At 40.8% G+C, this 20,259-nt stretch overlaps 1 protein-coding gene across 3 annotated transcripts in view; it reads right to left on the minus strand.

Annotated features, from left to right (window-relative positions):
* The window catches only part of LOC21406412 (protein SUPPRESSOR OF QUENCHING 1, chloroplastic), a 68,206-nt gene that overhangs the window by 19,696 nt on the left and 28,251 nt on the right, over nucleotides 1-20,259 (minus strand). For 2 of the 3 annotated variants that reach the window (XM_024169169.1, XM_024169170.1), the window contains exons 12-14: nucleotides 4,691-4,766; nucleotides 4,481-4,591; nucleotides 4,179-4,274 (exon numbers count right to left, since the gene is read on the minus strand). In XM_024169169.1, coding sequence (XP_024024937.1) covers nucleotides 4,179-4,274; nucleotides 4,481-4,591; nucleotides 4,691-4,766 — 283 coding nt within the window. Of the gene's footprint in view, nucleotides 1-4,178; nucleotides 4,275-4,480; nucleotides 4,767-20,259 lie in introns of all 3 variants that reach the window. The other variant, XM_024169168.1, reaches the window with a different exon arrangement.

Below are 20,259 nucleotides of genomic sequence, written 5' to 3' on the forward strand. Positions count from 1 at the left end.
CAACCCTTATGCTAGTCATGGAGGCATCAGTCTCTACCTCAAATGGTTTCTCAAAGTCCGGTAAGGCATGAACTGTGGTGGAACTAAGCTTCTCTTTGTGGATCCGGAAGTTGTCCTCTTGTGTGGGATCCCACTAGAAGCGGCCTTGTTTAGTGCAATTGCTAAGAGGAGCGGCGAGGGAGCTAAAACCACGAATGAACCGCCGGTAAAATGTAGCCAAGCCGTGAAAACTCCGCACGTCATGCACATTGCGGGGTGTAGGCCAGTCACGGATTGCTTGCACTTTGGAGGAGTCGACGACGATTCCCCCTTTGCCCAGGATAAACCCAAGAAAAGGAAGCTCAGTAGCCCAGAAAACACATTTACCCAAATTCAGATACAACTTGTGTTCGCAAAGGGTTTGGAGCACCAACCGAAGGTGGTCAATGTGAGCAAGCTCATGTGCACTGTAGATTAGGATGTCATCAAAATAGACGACTACACATTTCCCAATGAAAGGCTTGAGGACTTCGTGCATAAGGTGCATAAAGGTACTCGGAGCGTTGCATAGGCCGAAAGGCATAACTTGCCATTCATAGAGCCCTTCTCTAGTTTTGAAAGCGGACGAATTCGTATTTAATGATAGCCACTCTTAAGATCAAGCTTCGAGAAAATTCTAGCACTAGCGAGCTTATCAAGCATATCATTGAGTCGGGGAATTGGAAACCGGTACTTCACGATAATCTTGTTGATGGCCCGGCTATCAACACACATCCTCCAAGAGCCATCTTTCTTTGGGACTAAAAGTGCCGGAACGGCGCAAGGACTCATGCTAGGCTGGACGAGTTGTTTCTTAAGAAGGTCTTCCACCATTTCTTACAAAATGGCATGTTCCCGGGGGCTCATATGGTAGTGAGGCAGATACAAAAGACAAGCACTGGGGACGAGGTCAATATGGTGTTGAATGGACCGCATTGGCAGCAATTCACTGGGTACCTCGGCTGGGGAGAGGTATTGGAGCTCTTCAAGAAGAGCCTTAACCTCGGGAGGAGGGGTGTTGTTGGATATGGAAGCTTCGGTGACCAAGAGGGCTAAAGCAAACACGCTTTCTTTTAGGCTTTTATTGAAGGCGGCTCTAGAGATGGCGAGAAGAGTGGCTAGTGTAGTTGGTGTTTGTGGCGAAAGAAGGGCCGTGGGGGCATTCACAAAAATAGGTATTATCTTTCCCGCGGTGAGTGGCATTCACATATAATTTCCAAGGTCACCCGAGGAGTAGATGGCAAGCATCCATATCGACTACATCGCACACAACTTCGTCTTTATAAAGTTTTCCAATGGAAAAAGGCACTGACAAATTTCTTGTACCTTTGTGGCTACCCGTTTTTTAATCCAACCAATCTTGTATGGGCTTGGGTGCTTTTTGGTCTTGAGCTCCAGTGCTTTGACAAGAGCAGGAGACCACATTTTCAAAACTTCTACTATCAATGATGACATTGCACACTTAAGTGTTGATGGTGCATCCAGTTCAGAAGATCGCATTGCGCTGCGTTAGTTGGGCTTGCCTAGGTGCGAAGAGCAGTTTTTGGAGAATGCACACAATGGCTTCCCCTTCATCTCCATGGACCACATTGGCATCCACAAACTCATCGCCAGACTCGCCAAATTCTTTCACTACCTCCTAATTTTCCCCCGCATAACCAAGTTGGCGCCATTGCGGGCATTCATTAGAGCGATGTCCCGGTTGTTGGCACCGATAACACTCTGGAGGCAAGGGTTTAGCATAGGGATTTGTTGTTGCTGCCGCAGCCGCCTTCCCTTTGTCGGTTGTGGCAGAGTCGGGGTACTCGGTGAAGCATTTGGAGGATAACTCAAGGCCAGGGTGGACTTGCTCCACTCAATAGACAATTGGTTCGGTGGTCTCTGAAAGGTGTTGGTTTTAGAGCGGTTGATCTGTTCCTCCGCTCGTTGAGCTAAGTTCACTGCCTCAGCCAAATTCCACACAAGTTGCATAGTGAACTGATCTTGAATCGGCTCTTTTAACCCCCCACAAACTGGGCTACTTGCTGGTCATCGGTTTCGCAGATATTTGTTCGAGCGTTTAGTTGATAAAACTCATTGGCATAGTCCCTAACACTGCGGTCCCGCTGCAGGCAATCCAATTATTGACAATGGAGGTGTTGTTCATAATCCGGAGGTAGGAACCGTCGTATCATGAGCTTCCGCAAATGACGCCATAAACAAATTGGGCCTCTCCGTTGTCTATATCGGTTGGTTGTCAGCTAATCCAACCAAGCGATAGTGCCTTCAGTGAATTTTAATGTCACCAACTTGACCTGTTTTGAGGGTGGCACCTCCATGTAATCGAAGAACGTTTCAACAGCTTTCAGCCAGTCGAGAAATTCCTCAGTTTGCGTGTAGCCAACAAAAACAGGAATATCAATCTTCAATTTGAAATTACGGGGTTCAAACTAACGATAAGGTCAAATATGGTTAACTATTTTCCTAGGCGGTTGGTTCGCCCAGGCCTCCACTTCATCTTCAATAGGGGAATCGTCCAAATCCAGTTGGCAAACTCGCGTGGGATCGCGATCAAATTTAGGCCTAGGCAGAATCGGTGCGTATCGGAAAGGATTGGTCCGCCCAAGTTCTCTGGCTACAGGAATTGGCATAGTCGTGGTGTGCTCACGCAGTCGGTTGTTGCCATCAAGGAACAGAAGTAGTCGCTCGCGACGGCGAGGTCCGAGGTCTCGGTCGAAGTACGCCGCAGGACGAGCCACTCGCTCGGTAGGGTGTACAAATCCCGGAGGTCCAAAATCAGGCGCCGGCTGGGTGGCGTGGTGAGTGGGTGGAACAGGACGTGCGGCCATCGTGAGACGTTCGAGATGGGTGAGCACTTTCTGCACCTCATTCGTCAATGTCTCCGTTTTCGCGTCAATCTTCAGGTCGAGGAATCTGATCGCCGCCCAAATGGTATGGGGGTCCGGCGAATCGCTGGGGCCAAAACTCTGGCTGCTGTCACATTCAGCCATTCGCGACTCCGGACGGAACCACGTTTCTCTGATACCACTTTAGCGTAGAAGCCTAAAAGAGCTGCAAACAATCAACAAAGAAACTAGAAATTGGAGTGGATCTCGTCCAAACCAAGAGATATTCTCAGAATAAAGGAAGATTCAAGGGAGAAATCAAGAGAAAATTAGGGGAGAAAATCCCAATTCCTTCCCACAATAGTCCACAACTGCGTATAGCCTCAACAAAGGGGGGAAAAAAAAACTAGACTCCACCAGAAGCGAGAAACAGCGATAGTCTCAACTTTGGGTCTAAAACATGAGACGACCAGCAGCTAACTAAGAAAAACGACAAACACACGACATAAACTCAAACGACACAATACATCATAAAAAATTTAAGAGTCGTTTAGTTCATAGATTAGAATCATGAGATTATAATTATTTTTAATTTACATGTATTTTTTTTAAAAAAAATACTATAACAAACTACAAATTATAATTCAAATCATAATATAAATCTCCAAACGGAACCTTAATAGATTTAAGTTTAAATGAAACGGAGGAAAGGGTATCCCCTGCATCAACGTCTATATCTGTGGTGTTACTGGAGTGGGAAATGTGAGTCATATTACGACATTATTAACACAAGGCGACAAGTAATGTCAAACACTACGGGCCCGTTCACTTCGCTGATTCGAGTTTGTAATTCGAGTTGAGATGTGATTCTATGTGAGAGCTTTTTACTGTAGCAAAAAAGTTAGATGTGACTGTTTCTGAGAGCTTTTTACTGTAGCAAAACTCAAATTCTAAACTCGAATCGGTGAAATGAACGGGGCCTACGATGTTTCCATAGCCTCCAACAACTATGTCCACGTAGATAGTACTTTAGGGGAAAAAATGTGGCGCTTAATATGCTAAGAGTAAAAATCATTAGTAAATTGAAAGGAGAACAGGAAGAAAAACGGAATTGAAAAGATAAATGCCTCGTTCGTTTCGCTGATTTGAATTTAGAATTTGAGTTGAGATGTGATTTTATGTGAGAGCTTTTTACTGTAGTAAAAAAAAAATTAGATGTGACTATTTGTGAGAGCTTTTTACTATAGCAAAACTCGAATCAACAAAACGAACGAGGTCAAAGATTTCAAGAAATACTGAATAGCGACACTACTATTAAATAAATATGAAGCTTACTGGGTGAGTGATGTTATAGCGCAACACTGCATTGCGAATGGCTTCCAAATCTTTCTCGTTATCAAACTTTGCAGAGTGTACTCCCACAACTGTGAACTGTATAACCAAGGATATAGTGAAATTACACAATAAAAACACCATAGTTTGAATGAACGTCTCTGCTCCGTTCCCCCCAAGGGCTTAAAAATCACATTAATTTACAATTTTGTTTACAATGCAATTCTATAAAACAAATAGTAGACATCACCATAAATCTGAGGTTGCTGACAAATTAGATATCAGAAACAGTATAAATAATTTACCGGCATATCTTGGTACTTTTTCTCCAAAAACTCCATATCAGGCAGCACATGCATGCAATTTATACAACAATAAGTCCAGAAGTCCAGCACCACCACCTTTCCCTTCAGATCCTGCCAATAATAATAATAATAAATTATAAGTAAAAATGAAGTCAATACGATATACCCTGGTCTCACCAAATATAAATTATTAAGGTAACTAGAATTCACCTTACTAAATTTCAGGGGAGCAGTATTCAACCAGTCAAGTTTTGGTGGAAATTCTGGTACCACGGGAGCAGTTTCGCTTTCACATGAAAGATTGTTTAGTCAAAACAGATTATACGTAAATATATAAGTTAATGTGGAAATCAGTGATTGATTTGTAATCTGATTTCTAGAAATTAGTTGCTAAGAATTAGTTTGATTTGTTTCCTAGAATAAAGGGATTCGGGTATAAGATTACCAAATCCCTAATTAGCTGTTTTTTTTTTTCATTTTTAGCTTCTTAATTTCAGGAAGTGATTCTATCCTTGCTATTTATGTGTGTACAGACCAACCATGAAAACAATGAGAATTATTGAAATTCATTCTCTATTTTTCACATGGTATCAAAGATGCCTCTTAACCCTAGGAAAATCTCTGCTCTATGACAAAATACGTATAACAAGAACCCGAAGAGATAGTAACTAGAGGAGAAAACACTGCTAGAAGAATGAAACTATTGTTCTATCATTCATATTGCTAGGCATGTACACCGACCTCCTTATATAGATAAGCTAGGGAACAACAAATAAAAGGAAACAAGATAAATAAGGAAACAAATCAAAAAAGAGAGAAACTGCCCAATCACCTATCCCAAAACTTTAGAGAAATCATTCAAAGTCAACTAATAACTTTCCCCCACAATTATTCCATACTCGGCTACACTCACCCTCAAGCTGGGTAGTACACATTGTACATACCTAGCTTGTCTATCAGTTTTTCAAACAAGGGTTTAGCCAATCCCTTAGTCAGAATATCAGCCACTTGTCCAGTAGTAGGAACATATGTCATGCAAATAGTTCCTTCTTCTATATTTTCTTTGATGAAATGCCGGTCGACTTCCATATGCTTGGTCCTGTCATGATGAACAGGATTATGCGAGATATTTATGGCTGCCTTGTTGTCTCAGTAGACACGTAGAGGTAGCATAACTCCAACCTTCAGCTCATCTACCAACATTTTCAGCCACAAACTCTCACAAATCCCGTGAGCTACTAATCTCAATTCCGCCTCTGCACTACTTCTAGCAACAACTACTTGTTTCTTACTCCTCCAAGTTACAAGATTACCCCACACACGAGTACAATACCCCGAGGTAGACCTTCTGTCCTCAACATCGCCAGCCCAATCTGCGTCAGTATAGACCTCTATGTTTCTATCTTCTCCCTTCTTGAAGAATAAACCTTGTCCTTGTATTCCTTTTAAATACTTCGGAATCCTATAGATAGCTTCTAAATGTTCTGCAGTAAGAGAATGCATGTATTGACTAACTTTACTCACCACAAAGGCTATATCAGGTCTAGTATGAGACAAGTAGATAAGTCTCCCAACTAGACATTGAAAGCGGCCCTTGTCTACAGGACTATTATCCTTTACAACTTCCATTTTTTTATTTGGTTCTATAGGAGTCTCTACTAGTTTGCAACCCAACATCCCGGTTTCTTTCAAGAGATCTAGTACATATTTTCCCACTTTTGTTTCTAGCAATCTCCATTCCAAGAAAATACCTGAAGCTACCAAGGTCTTTAATCTCGAACTCTTCTACCAGCTTCCTCTTGAGTGTTTGTTCTTCTCCAAGATCATTTCCAGTCAAAATAATGTCATCAACATACAGAATGAGTATTGTAATCTTACCATCCTTATGTCGATAGAATAGTGTGTGATCACTTGCAACCTGCTTGTATCCCTGCTCTTTGATCACCTTAGTAAATTGGTCAAACCAAGCTCGTGGTGATTGCTTTTGGCCATATAGTGATTTCTTCAACCTGCATACTTCATCGCACCTTCCATCTTTGTTGAACCCGGGCGGTAGCTGATAACTCTAAGAAATTAGAGTTATCTAATGGTTTTCTAGCTCAAAAGTTGCTTGACCAAGAGTGATTTTACTAGTTTCTTTTGTGTTTTAACTTAGATTTTTTATAATTTACACTTGCTATGGCTGAATTCAGTACTTGTACTCTTCTTGTAGTAAAATTTGATGATTTTGAATTAGAAAGAGGAAGAAAGTCCACTCAGCCCTGTGTGTGCGCGTTGCAGAAAATTCTTGGACTAAATGCTGCAGCATTCTTGCAGCATTCTGGGAACAGCTGTGGCATGTAGATGACGTTAGCGCACTACTTAGAGAAAGCAGACAAAAGGAATCCGTGTGAGCTGGATGAGCAGGTGTCATTGTGGTCTCCTGCACACATCATTAAGTGACACCTCAGCCCTATTGTTGCCCTAGAGAGGAAATGCTTTCTGAAAACAAAAGGCAGCCGCCAAGAAAGAAAAAAAAGAAGAAGAAAACATAGATGTGAGGGAGGAAATAGAAAGAAGGTATTCTGGGGGGCTAAGGGTTGGAGATGAAAATACAGAGAGCACTCCCTCTGGAGAGAATGGATAGTACGTTACCAAGAGAGAAAAAAGCATAGGAGGGGAGCTGAGAAAAAGAAAAGGAGACAGAGAGTACCTATCTCCAGATAACTGAATACAAGGACGTGAAGGAAAGAAAGCAAGAGGTTGAAGGAAGCAAGGCCGGACAAAGAGGAATCCCAAATCCAGCTGAAACTCTTTCTTCTTTCTGTTAGCTTAATTCTCTTTTGGTATTTAGTTACTAATTTAGCCATGGATTATTCTGGAACTTTGAATCCTGTAAAGCTTGTTATGAACTAATTGTTTTAGCTAGGTTTGCTAATGGAACCAAGGTTGTAAGGATGACAATTTGTTTATGAGATGCTATTAATTACTATTCTTGTTCATTCATGTGTGTAATGCCTATTTCTATTCTTGACTGGCCATCAATTTTAGGATACAAGATTAAGATTAATACTGGAATGGTTAGTTTTAATCAGATCTAACATGAGTGATGCTTGTTCAATAACCTTGCTTATTTGTTGAGTAGTGGATGGTATAAGAATATATTATTCACCTTGCATAACTTAAAGAAACCTGAGTTTAAATTTGCATTCTGGAAGTTGGATTCACATAAGAATATGCTGGAAATGGTTTAAGGAACCTTAGTCATAACTAATTCGGAAGAATTTTATGCAATAACGGAGTTTCTGTTAACAGGGCCAGTAAATGCTGCAGCATTCTAGGTAACATTTTAGTCAGACTTGCAATTGAGGGGAAGTTAGTAGACGTAGCTCATTTTCACCACTGAATTACAGCCCATCATTACGTTCTTGTTACTGTTAGCCATTTAGATTGCACTTCGTCTGCATCCATTTTATTTACATCATTTTAGTGAATTTGTGCCACATTCATTCATTACTTGTTTTGTTGAATATACAACTTCCAACACGTACTTTTGGTGACTCAATCCTCGTGGGATCGACACTCTTATTCACTCTTTATTACTTGTTTGCGATACGTGCACTTGCAAGCATAAATACCACGCAACAGTAGCTCCATATAAACTTCTTCCTCCAGGTAACCATTAAGAAATGTGTTTTTCACATCAAGTTGTTGCAATGGCCAATCCAAATTTGCTGCTAGAGACAACAGAACTCAAACAACATTAATTTTGGCTACAGGTACAAAGGTCTCCTGATAATCTATTCCATACGTCTGTCTATAGCCCTTAGCCACCAACCGAGCTTTATATCTTTCAATTGAACCATCTGCCTTATACTTGACTGTGAATACCCACTTGCACCCAACTGGAATCTTATCTCTGGGTTTTTTCACAATGTCCCACGTGCCATTCTTCTTTAGAGCTCCCATTTCTTCCAAGAGCTCGTCTCCATTCCGCTTTTTCCATTGCCTCCTGGATATCTCTTGGTATCTCCACACTTGCCATATTAGACACCAAGACTTTCATTGGTCCCGACAAATAATCATACCCTACATAATTGGTTATAGGGTGTTTGGTACAGGATCTGGTACCCTTTCTCAGAGCAATAAGAATGCCTAAATCCTCCAACTCCCCTTCAAGACTAAACTCTGGGTTAGATTCTTGGTGGTGAGTAACCTTTTAGCTTTCTCCAACTTTTTGGCTCTTCCTGCGTGAATAGGTTAGATCAAATGATTGCAGATCACCCTCCTTAATTTTTTTATGTTCTTGCCTTATAGACTTTAGTGCTCTAAGGTTTTGAACTTGTGTGGGATTGTCAGGCTTTGAAGGATTATCTACCTGTTCTGTGATAGTGTGTGGTTGATCATAGCCAGGTGGTTCGAGTACGAGTAGATTTGACTGAACATTATTCGAAATTTTAGTGGAATTTTCTACGGTAGTGGTCGGGAAATTTTCAGGCTCTATAACAGGTGGATCTGTCTGATTTAAGCCAGGAATATTTTCAAACTTTTTACCATGATTCTCTACTTCATGGGATGTTTCATTAAGACTAGAATCCCTAGGTTCACGGTTTGTAATATCTGGAGGAGGAGCAAAATCCCAAAAAAATTCCCAAGACTTAAGGTCCAAAGATTTGGAGTTTGGAACTACAAGATATTTTAACTTCTCCCAAAAATTATCTTCCCATATTTTCTCCCCCTGAAGGAAATTTTTGGTAAACGCAAGTTGATCTTCAAAGAAGGTGACATCCCTAGACACAAAGTACTTCCTCTTTTCTATGGAGTAGCACCTATAGCCCTTTTGAGTTGCATGTCAGAAAATAGGAAAGAATCCGAATACATTTTAGGGAAGTAGATAGTTGACTTTCAAGGATTAATGTGTAATTAGTTTCCTGTTTCTTGATTAGGTGATTTGTTTCCTAAATAGTTTTTGTTTCCTTTTTTTGATGTAATCATAGCTGTAATGACAGCCTGTATACCGTGTATAAATAGCCGTGTTTTGGCTCAACTAAATACATAATTCTCATTCAAAACCACAAGGTATTAGAGCCATAAACTCTGAAAGTTTTTTTCAACCTTCATAGCCCTTGTTATTTCCGGCCTTCATTGCCAAAAAACCCTACCAAATTTCCTGTCCTCAGTTCTTCCCTTAGTCAGAAGCAGCATGTCTGAAATTAAGTCTTCTAAAACCGTGCACAATATGAGGAATCTCCGGTTCAACAAACATCTGGAGATCTCCAAAATATGCAGGCAGCATATAGGTTGAATGGGAGAAACTACTTGAAGTGGTCTCAATTTGTGAAAACCTATTTGAAGGGGAAAGGAAAGCTAAGTCATCTTCTCGGGACAGTTTCAAGGGAGAATGACCCGAATTTTGAAGCATGGGATGAAGCAGATTCTATGATTATGTCTTGGCTATGGAATTCCATGAATCCAGAAGTTAGTGACACTGTCATGTTCTTATCCACGGCAAAGGAGATTTGGGACGCTATTCGATAGACATACTCGAAAGCTCTTGATGCATCCCAAATTTTTGAGATCAAGGTCAAGGTTAGTGGAACAAAGCAAGGTAGTAAAACTGTGACTGAATATGCCAACTTGTTGAAAAATCTGCGGCAGAAACTTGACTACTACCGGTGCATTGAAACCAAATGCTCCGAAGATGCGGCAATTCTGAAAAACTTTATCGAGAAAGATCGAGTTTACGATTTCCTTGCAGGACTTAATGCTGACTTTGATCAAGTTATAGTCCAAATTTTAGGCAAAGAGGAATTGCCATCACTAAATGAAGCAATCTCCTTGATTCGTGCCGAGGAAAGTCGCAGAGGGGTTATGCTCGAGCCTCAAAGTATGGACGAATCTGTAATGGTGACAGCCCCTGAACCAGCATCGAAGGAGAGTGGGAAAGCAGAGCTATCAAGGACTCAGAATCAAGACAATAAGGACTCTCTCTGGTGTAGTTATTGTAAGAAATCAAGACACACTAGAGAGAACTGCTGGAAGTTAAATGGCAAGCCACCAAGCAGGGAATGGAATCAACAAGGAGCTCCATAGAGAAACCAGAGTCAAGCCAATACCACAGTAAATCAAACCCAGCCCAGTCAGGAAAGGCATCCGAGTCCAAGAAAGATTAGAGAGGAGATAGACAAACAGAGAGAACTTCTGGGTACCCTGGAGAAACCGACTAGTGCATGCTCCCTTGGATTCTCAGGTAAGTTTTCTTTTTCTCAAGGATTGACTGTCTCAGAAAATAGTATCAAGGATGTATGGATTATTGTCTCAGGAGCCACTGATCACATGACCCATTCTTCACTAAGTTTCAGCACTTATATTCTATGTCCAAGCAATAGGAAAATAGCTGTTGCAGATGGTTCTCTTATCACTGTAGCTGGTCTAGGGGATGTTTACATCTCTCCCTCTCTCATCCTAAAAAATGTGCTTCATGTCCCTAAACTTTCCACCAACCCGATATCCATAAAAAAACTTACTCATGACATGAACTGTAACGTACATTTTTATCCCTCTCATTGTCTATTTCAGGACTGGGTTTCGGGGAAGAAGATTGGACTTGCTAAGGAGAGAGACGGGCTATATAGCCTAGAGGAATCAGGCAAATCTAATAATGTCAAGAAAATTTTTTCTTTTTTGTCATATCCAATAAAGATACCATTTGGCTCTATCACTTTAGACTAGGACATCCATCTTTTGGGATCCTAAAAATTATGTTTCCATCTTTATTTAAAGGATTGAGGAATGAACACTTACATTGTGAGGTTTGTGAATTTGCGAAACATAAGCGCGTGTCTTTCCCAATCAGAAATGAAAAATGTTCTATTCCGTTTTATCTAATTCATAGTGATATTTGGGGACCGTCCACAATACCAAATATTTCTGGCTCATGATGGTTTGTTTCGTTTATTGATGACTGCACTAGAGTGTCTTGGATCTTTCTGCTTAAATCAAAATCAGATGTTAGCAGTGTTCTTCTAAATTTTCATAACATGGTCCAAAACCAATTTGGGATTTAGGTCTGATAATGCCAGGGATTATTTCAATCAAACCCTTTCTCTATATTTTCAAAAAGAATGCATAGTTCATGAATCCTTGTGTGTCAATACTCCCCAACAAAATGGTGTGACAGAAAGAAAAAATGGTCACTTGTTAGCAACCACTCGAGCCTTTCTCTTTCACCAAAATGGTCCGAAAAACTATTGGGGGGAAGCTGTTCTCACAGCTGCATATATGATCAACCGACTGCCCTCGAAAGTCTTAGGGTTTAAAACACCATTGGAAACTCTTTCCAAGTTCTATCCTGACCTCAGAATCACAAGTAACCTTATTCCTAGAATTTTTGGATGCACTGCATTCGTTCACATTCATAGCCACAACAGGGGAAAATTGGATCCAAGAGCTGTCAAGTGTTTTTTTGTGGGATATTCTCCAACCCAGAGGGGTTACAAATGTTTTCATCCACCCACCAAAAAAACCTACATCTCGGCTAATGTTACGTTTGAAGAACACAAACCATATTTCACTCAACCTTATCTTCAGGAGGAGTCAATGCCATTTATGGAAGATAAGGATAAGGACACATTTTTGCTCTACATATCTTCTTCCCCTTCCAGGATATTGCCTCCTTCCTTGCCTCAACCAGTACCTCTTGAGCCAGTAGCTGAGTCACCTGAGCCATCCCAAACAGAGCCTGAACTATCTCAAACAGAACCAACTTCTCCACCAATGACAGGAATCCATGACACATTTAGGTTTGACCAGGTTTACTCTAGGCGTAAGGATCCGGATCCCACTCCAGAACAAGTCCAAGAATCAGCTCCCACTCCTGGAATTGAGGTGAGTACAGTTCCAAACATTACTTCTTCTCCAATATCCGATGATGTTCACCTTCCCATTGCTGTTAGGAAAGGTACAAGGGAATGCACTAAACATCCTTTGTATCCTTTAGCAAAATATGTGTCACTTGAAAGATTTTCACCTTTACATAAAACTCTCTTGGTCTAGTTAAATAGTATTCATACTCCTAATACTATTTATGAGGCGTCATCTGATGAGAAATGGAAAGCTGCTATGAGAAAAGAAATGCAGGCACTTGAGAAGAATAATACATGGGAGGTTGATCTACCACAAGGGAAGAAAGTCGTGGGGTGCAAATGGGTGTATACTGTGAAGTACAAGTCAGATGGTTCACTTGAAAGGTACAAAGCCCGACTTGTGGTAAAGGGATACACACAGACTTATGGGGTAGATTATCAAGAGACATTTGCTCCAGTGGCCAAAATGAATACCATCAGAATCCTACTGTCTCTGGTTGTCAACTACAACTGGTATTTGGATCAGTTTGATGTAAAAAATACTTTTCTCCATGGCGAGTTAGAGGAAGAGATATACATGGAGATTCCATCTGGATTCAAAGGGATTACAAGAGATAACAAGGTGTGCAGGTTGAAGAAGGCATTATATGGTCTTAAGCAATCTCCTAGAGTCTGGTTTGAAAGATTCTCAAAAGTAATGCTAGCCACTGGATACAGACAGAGTCAGGGAGACCATACACTCTTCATCAAGCACTCAGATTCAAGGGGAGTGACAGCTCTCTTGGTATATGTTGATGACATAATTATTACTGGAATGACGAGAAGGAAAAAGAGGCCTTGAGAAAGTGTCTAGCCTAGGAATTTGAGATGAAGGAGCTTGGTAGACTGAAGTATTTCTTAGGGATTGAAGTAGCTCACTCCAGTGAAGGGATCCTTATTTCACAGCAGAAGTATGTCACAGACCTCTTAAGAGAGACGGGGAAATTGGCATGCAAATCAGCATCCACACCGATTGATGTAAATCAAAAACTGGGCGAAGCAAGTGAAAGTCCAGCAACAAACAGGGAGATAGAGGCTGGTTGGAAAGCTCATTTATTTAACTCATACCAAACAAGACATTGCATTTGCCGTGAGTGTTATGAGTCAGTTTATGCAAGCTCCCGAGGAGGCTCACTTGCACGCGGTAAACAGAATACTACACTACCTAAAGGGAAATCCTGATAGAGGTGTTCTATTCAGAAGGAATGGTGGAATGTCACTTGACGTCTATACCGATGCATATTACGCAGGCTCTCCTACTGATAAAAGATCTACCTCAGGCTATTGCACATTTCTTGGAGGTAATCTTGTGACCTGGAGAAGTAAGAAACAGAACGTGGTAGCAAGATCAAGCGCAAAGGCCGAGTTCAGGGCAATGGCACCGGGGATATGCGAGTTACTGTGGATCAAGATAATCCTAGAGGATTTAAAAATCAAGTGGGAAGGACCTATGAGGCTACTGTGTGACAACAAATCAGCAATAAGTATAGCTCATAATCCTGTTCAACACGACCAAACAAAGCATATTGAGGTGGGTCGGAATTTTATAAAGGAAAAGTTGGATAGTGGACTGATTTGTACTCCATATATCTCAACTTACAGATGTACTCACCAAGGGCTTGGATAACGTAGCATTCCAAGGAATTATCTCCAAGCTGGGAATGAAAGATGTATACTCACCAGCTTGAGGGGGAGAGTCAGAAAAAAGGAAAGAATCCGAATACATTTTAGGGAAGTAGATAGTTGACTTTCAAGGATTAATGTGTAATTAGTTTCCTGTTCTTGATTAGGTGATTTGTTTCCTAAATAGTTTTTGTTTCCTTTTTCTGATGTAATCATAGCTGTAATGACAGCCTGTATACCGTGTATAAATAGCCATGTTTTGGCTCAACTAAATACAGAATTCTCATTCAAAACCACATTGCAGAATACCCCAAAAAAATACATTTATGAGCTCTAGGGTCTAATTTCCCTCGGTTAGGATCAAGGATATGGACAAAGGCAACACAACCAAACACTTTTAACTCTAGAGAAGATGGAACACAAGCCTCTGGGTAGGATTGTATAGGCATTCTATCGGTGTTTGAAATTTGAGAACTCGAGATGGTACTCTATTTATCAAGTATGTTGCAGTTAGAACTACGTCACCCCAAAAACACTTAGGAAGATTTGATGTAAACAGTAATGACTGGGCAACTTCTAAAAGATGACAATTTTTTCTCTTGGCCACTCGATTTTGTTGTGGTGTATCAACACATGAGCTTTGATGGATAATTCCATTATTTCTCACAAATTTCCCTAACATGGCATTGAAAAATTCGGTGACATTATCAGTTCTCAAGAATTTAATATTCTCATCAAATTGTGTTTTAATCATTGCATGAAATTCATTGAAAACATTCCCGGCTTCGGAATTTTCTTTTAGGAGATAAACCCAACAGACACGTGTGTGGTCATCGGTGAAGGTTATGAACCATTTTTTGTTGGTGAGACTTGAAATACAAGGTCCCCAAATATCACTATGAATAAGAATGAATGGTTTTGATGCACGGTATGGTAAAGGAAAGAGATGAACACGAGTGTGCTTTGCTAATTGACAAACTTCATATTGAAAATTTTCATTATTCTTGAACAAAGATGGAAACAAAAACTTCAAATAAGGGAAACTAGGATGTCCTAATCTATAATGCACTAACATAACCTTTTGAGTTCAAGAGATAAAATTGCTTGTAAGCATTTGAGCTTTCCCATTAACGCAAGAATCAGCCTTAAAGTAGTATAGGCCATCTAGCTCCTCAGCACTGCCAATCCTCTTTCACGATAATCGGTCTTGAAATATACAAACAAACGGCAGAAAAATTACTTCACAGTCTAAGTCTTTAGTTATCTTACTTATGGACAAAAAATTAAAACTTAGATTCGGCACATGGAGAACCCCTTTTAACGTGACACTAGGCCCAATTCTTATAGTCCCAGTACCAGCCACCACAAAGGAAGTCCCATTGGCAATCTGCACTTTGCGGTTTCCAACGCTGGGAATATGTGGTGTAAAGTTTACCACAACCAGTCATGTGGTCCGTTGCTCCTGAGTCAATAATCCATGTCCATGGTTCTTCTTTTTCTGCCAAGCCACAAAAAACAGTTAATGCTTTACCTCTCTAAGCCAAGAGAGATGATGAGTGGGAAAATGATTGTGTCATCATCTGCCTTAATTGTTCCAGCTATTCTTTGGAGAAAATAGGTGCTGTAGTGGCTGGAGTAGTTAATTCTTCATCAGTTTTCTCGGTTGCTGCCTGAAATGCCTTTCCATCACGTCCACGGTTCTGAGGTGTCCAGTTGGTTGGTTTGCCATGTAGTTTCTAGCAAGTCTCTTTGGTATGTAAGGTTTCTTGCAATGTTCGCATCACTTCTTGTTATTTTTTCCTTCCCCCGGACTCTCCTATCCACGTTCACGAACAACAAGTGCAGAGTTCTCTAAATTCTGCATATTTCCTCCAAGCATGACCTTCTTTCTTGTTTCTTCTCTACGCACCTCAGCGAAAATTTCTTCGCTTTGGGGCAGAGGTCTCATTCCTAGCAACCGGCCACGGACTTCATCCAAGTCTTTATTAAGTCCTACAAGGAAATCATATATCCGGTCCTGATCTATCATCCTTCTATACAAAACTGCAACTTCGGGGTCTTTCCAAGATGGAGATAAGAAGAGATCCAATTCTTGCCAAAGTCTTGTCAATTCATGATAATACTGTGTAACATCACTCTCCCCCTGTTTTAGATTTCTCACCTTGTTTCTCAATTCGAACATCTGTGAGACATTCTCTAAATCGGAATAGGCCAAGTTTACAACATCCTAGATTTTGTTTGCCTTGGGAAATAGTATGTAGGTATCTGCAATGTTGTCTTCCATCGAGTGAATCAACCACGCCATCACCATGGAGTTTTGAGCTTCCCAATTCACATAAGAAGGGTCTTCAATTTTGGGCTGCGGAATTGAACCATCCAAATAGCCCAATCTTCCTCTTCCCCATAAAACCATCAACACTAAACGAGACCACTGAAGAAAATTCTTTCCATTTAATTTGTGGGTGGTAATTTGTAGAGAGATATGGTTAGAACTTTCGGAGTTCATGGAAGTGGGTTGAGAAATAGCAGTGGGAGCAATTGTGGAGGTAGTCCGAGAGGTGTTGGAACTTTCCTCAGGGACATTGCCTCCGCTTGCTACAGTCAAAGCCCTCTTATACGCTGCCATTTACAACTCGGAGTTCAAGAACGTCCAGATTTAACTGGCTCTGATACCATATAGCAAGAACCCGAGGAGATAGTAACTAGAGGAGAAAACACTGCTAGAAGAATGAAACTATTGTTCTATCATTCATATTGCTAGGCATGTACACCGGCCTCCTTATATAGATAAACCAGGGAACAACAAATAAAAGGAAACAAGATAAATAAGGAAACAAATCAAAAAACAGGGAAAACTGTCTAATCACCTATCCCAAAACTTTAGGGAAATCATTCAAAGTCAACTAATAACTTTCCACCACAATTATTCCATACTCGGCTACAATACGGCATGGCCACAGAGAAACAATCCTCATCCTCATCATAGGTAACTTCGGGACCCTAAGTTTCTATCACCAATAACCAGGTCGAGATAGACAGTATTCCTTCTCCCATTATACGTCATAAACTGAATGGGAACAATTACCTTTAATGGTCGTAGTCCGTTTTCATGTATGTTTGCAGAAAGGGAAAAGATGAGTATCTCACTGGTGAAGTCATTTCTCCAAAGCTTGAAGACCCGAAATTCAAACAATGGAAGGCCGAAAATAATATGGTCATGTTATGGTAGGTCATTTCCATGACAAATGAAATTAGCAAGAATTTTTCGCTCTACCAAACAACACACGAAATCTGGGATGCAGCAAAGGAATCCTACTCAAACAAAGAGAACACTTCAGAAATTTTCGAGATTGAAAGTACTCTTCATGACCTTCGACAGGGAGATCTTTCTGCCACCCAATACTACAATATTCTCACCTGACATTGGCAGCGATTGGACGTGTTCAAGGAGTATCAATGGAGCTGTTCAGATGATGCAAAGAAGTTCAGAGAAATTGTGGAAAAGAATGAGGAAAAAATATTTTATTAATTCCAATAATTTACACAAGCCACTAAAGGGCTATATATATACGAGATAGATAAACTCATTGGAGAAAAGAACTTATCCCTAATTATGTTGTTAGCCGATCATCTTGAATCTAGGAAATAGATAATCACATGATCCCTAGCCCTAGCCGGTCATAATCCTTAGGAGATAATGCTTGCTTCTAGAAGATAATGTTAAAGATAATGTCGTTATTTCCCACACTCCCCCTCAAGCTGGTGAATAGGTGTCTCATTCCCAGTTTGGTTGTAATTTCTTGGAAGTTAGTACTATTAAGCCCTTTAGTGAAGATATCGGCTAGTTGATCTCCTATGGGAACATATGGTGTGCATATTAATCCACTATTTAGCTTCTCCTTGATGAAGTGTCGGTACACCTCGACGTGTTTTGTTCAGTCATGTTGCACTGGATTATGTGCAATGCTGATTGCTGATTTATTATCGCAGTAGAGTCTCATCGGCCCACTCCATTTAATCTTCAAGTCCTCCAATATGATCTTCAGCCATAACAATTCGCAGACTCCCTATGCCATTGTCCTAAACTCAGCTTATGTTCTTAATCGAGCTACAACATTTTGTTTCTTACTTCTCCATGTCACCAAGTTACCTCCAAGGAATGTACAATATCCGGAGATAGACCTTCGATCCATGGGAGATCCTGCATAATCTGCATCCGTGTAAGCCTCAAGGACAAGTTCGGAGTTCCTCTTGAACATTATTCCCCTTCCCGGGTTAGCCTTTAGGTAATGAAGCACTCGGTAGGCTGCTTGTAGATGGACCTCCTTGGGATTATGCATGAATTGGCTGATGATGCTTACGGAATATGCTATGTCCGGCCGAGTATGTGCAAGATAAATTAGTTTCCCAACTAGTCTTTGGTACATTTCTCTGTCTACTGTTTGATCACCTGTGGCTTCTCCAAGTTTATGGTTCGCCTCTATAGGAGTTGCGGCTGGTTTACTAGCGAGCATTCCTGTTTTTCTAAGATCCATGACATATTTCTGCTGTGAAATGAAGATGCCCTGTCTTGAATGTGCCACCTCAATCCCAAGAAAGTATTTTAACCTTCCCAATTCCTTAATCTCGAACTCTTTGATCAGGCGCTGCTTCAAGGCTTGTTTCTCCCTCTCATCATTTCCTGTTACAATAATGTCATCCACATAGACTATCAAGACTGACTCCCCCTGAATCCGAGTGTTTAATGAAGAGGGTGTGGTCTCCCTGACTTTGCTTATATCCGGTGGCTAGCATCACTTTGGTGAATCTTCCAAACCAAGCACGGCGTGACTGTTTTAAACCGTACTATGCTTTCTTTGACTTGCATACTTTATCTTTTTCAACTCCTCCGAACCCAGAGGGAATGGTCATATAAATTTCCTCTTCCAAGTCCCCGTGAAGGAACGAGTTCTTCACATCATACTGTTGTAGGTCCCAGTTATAATTGGCTGCCAATGACAATAAGATCCTTACTGTGTTCATTTTTGCAACTGGCGCGAAAGTCTCTTGATAATCCACCCCATGTGTCTGAGTGTACCCTTTGGTAACTAGTCTTGCTTTGTAGCGCTCTAATGACCCATCTGCCTTGAATTTTAGAGAAAAGACCCATATGCACCCCACTGCTTTCTTTCCACTCAAAAGGTCCACTATCTCCCATGTTCCGTTTTTTTTTCAGAGCATCCATTTCCCCTCCCATAGCTTTTCGCCAATCTTCCTTAGATAATGCCTCAGACAAAGTGTTTGGAATAGCAATTTCATTTAGACTCGTAAGAAAGCTTTTATGTGATGGTGAAAACCTCTCAAAGGATACAAAATGAGATAGTGGGTATAATGGCCTCTTTGTATGGACTTAAGCAGTCACCAAGAGCTTGGTTTGACAAATTCACTAAAGCAGTCAAGAAGGTTGGATATGAGCAGTGTCAAACAGATCACACTATGTTTGTCAAACACTCAACCTCAGAGAAAAAGGCAATACTTATTGTGTGTGTTGCTGACATCATTTTAACTGGAGACCATGATGAAGAGATACTCAAGCTAAAGAATATTTTGTCCTAGAAATTTGAGATCAAAGACTGGGTAATCTCAAGTATTTTCTTGGCATGGAAATAGCATGGTCAAAAAGAGGTATTTCAGTTCACAGAGGAAGTATGTGTGACCTCTTAGAAGAAACATGGATGCTTGGATGCAAACGTTAGACCTCCGACTGTATCGTAGCTGTTGTTTCTGCCACCTCCGACATCCTCAATCAAACCAAGCAGTCCCAAGGCATTTAAGGCCGGTTGAGTCAAGTAAAAATATCAGCGATGAAGGCTGATACAATTCAGGCACTCTCTTACGAAAGCTTCCTGGCAGCAGTAGCGGCAGGGCAAGAAACATGGGCAGTTCGGTGTCCGTACAATCCCGTACAATTCGGCACAATTCCGTACAACCGTGCAAAAATCCGTACAGAGTGGCAGGTCAAAAGTTGCGGCAGCAAATCAATGGAACCTTGGCGATGAAGCAGGGTTTCAGAAAACTCCTCTACAACAAGACAGAAAAAGAAAATAGAACCATGCGATGAAGGCTAGGGTTTCAGAATACCCCATCGGCAGCAGGACAGAAAAAAAGGGAACCCTTGGCGATGAAGGCTAGGGTTTCCATTTGACACAAATAATGATGGGAATAATTGTGTTATTTACTCTTGATGTTACACGGCTATATATAGGTATTTACAAGAGAAAAGAAAGGAAACAT

This window comes from Morus notabilis, unplaced genomic scaffold (genome assembly GCF_000414095.1).
Source record: "Morus notabilis unplaced genomic scaffold, ASM41409v2 Scaffold5, whole genome shotgun sequence".
NCBI classification, from domain to species: Eukaryota; Viridiplantae; Streptophyta; class Magnoliopsida; order Rosales; family Moraceae; genus Morus; species Morus notabilis.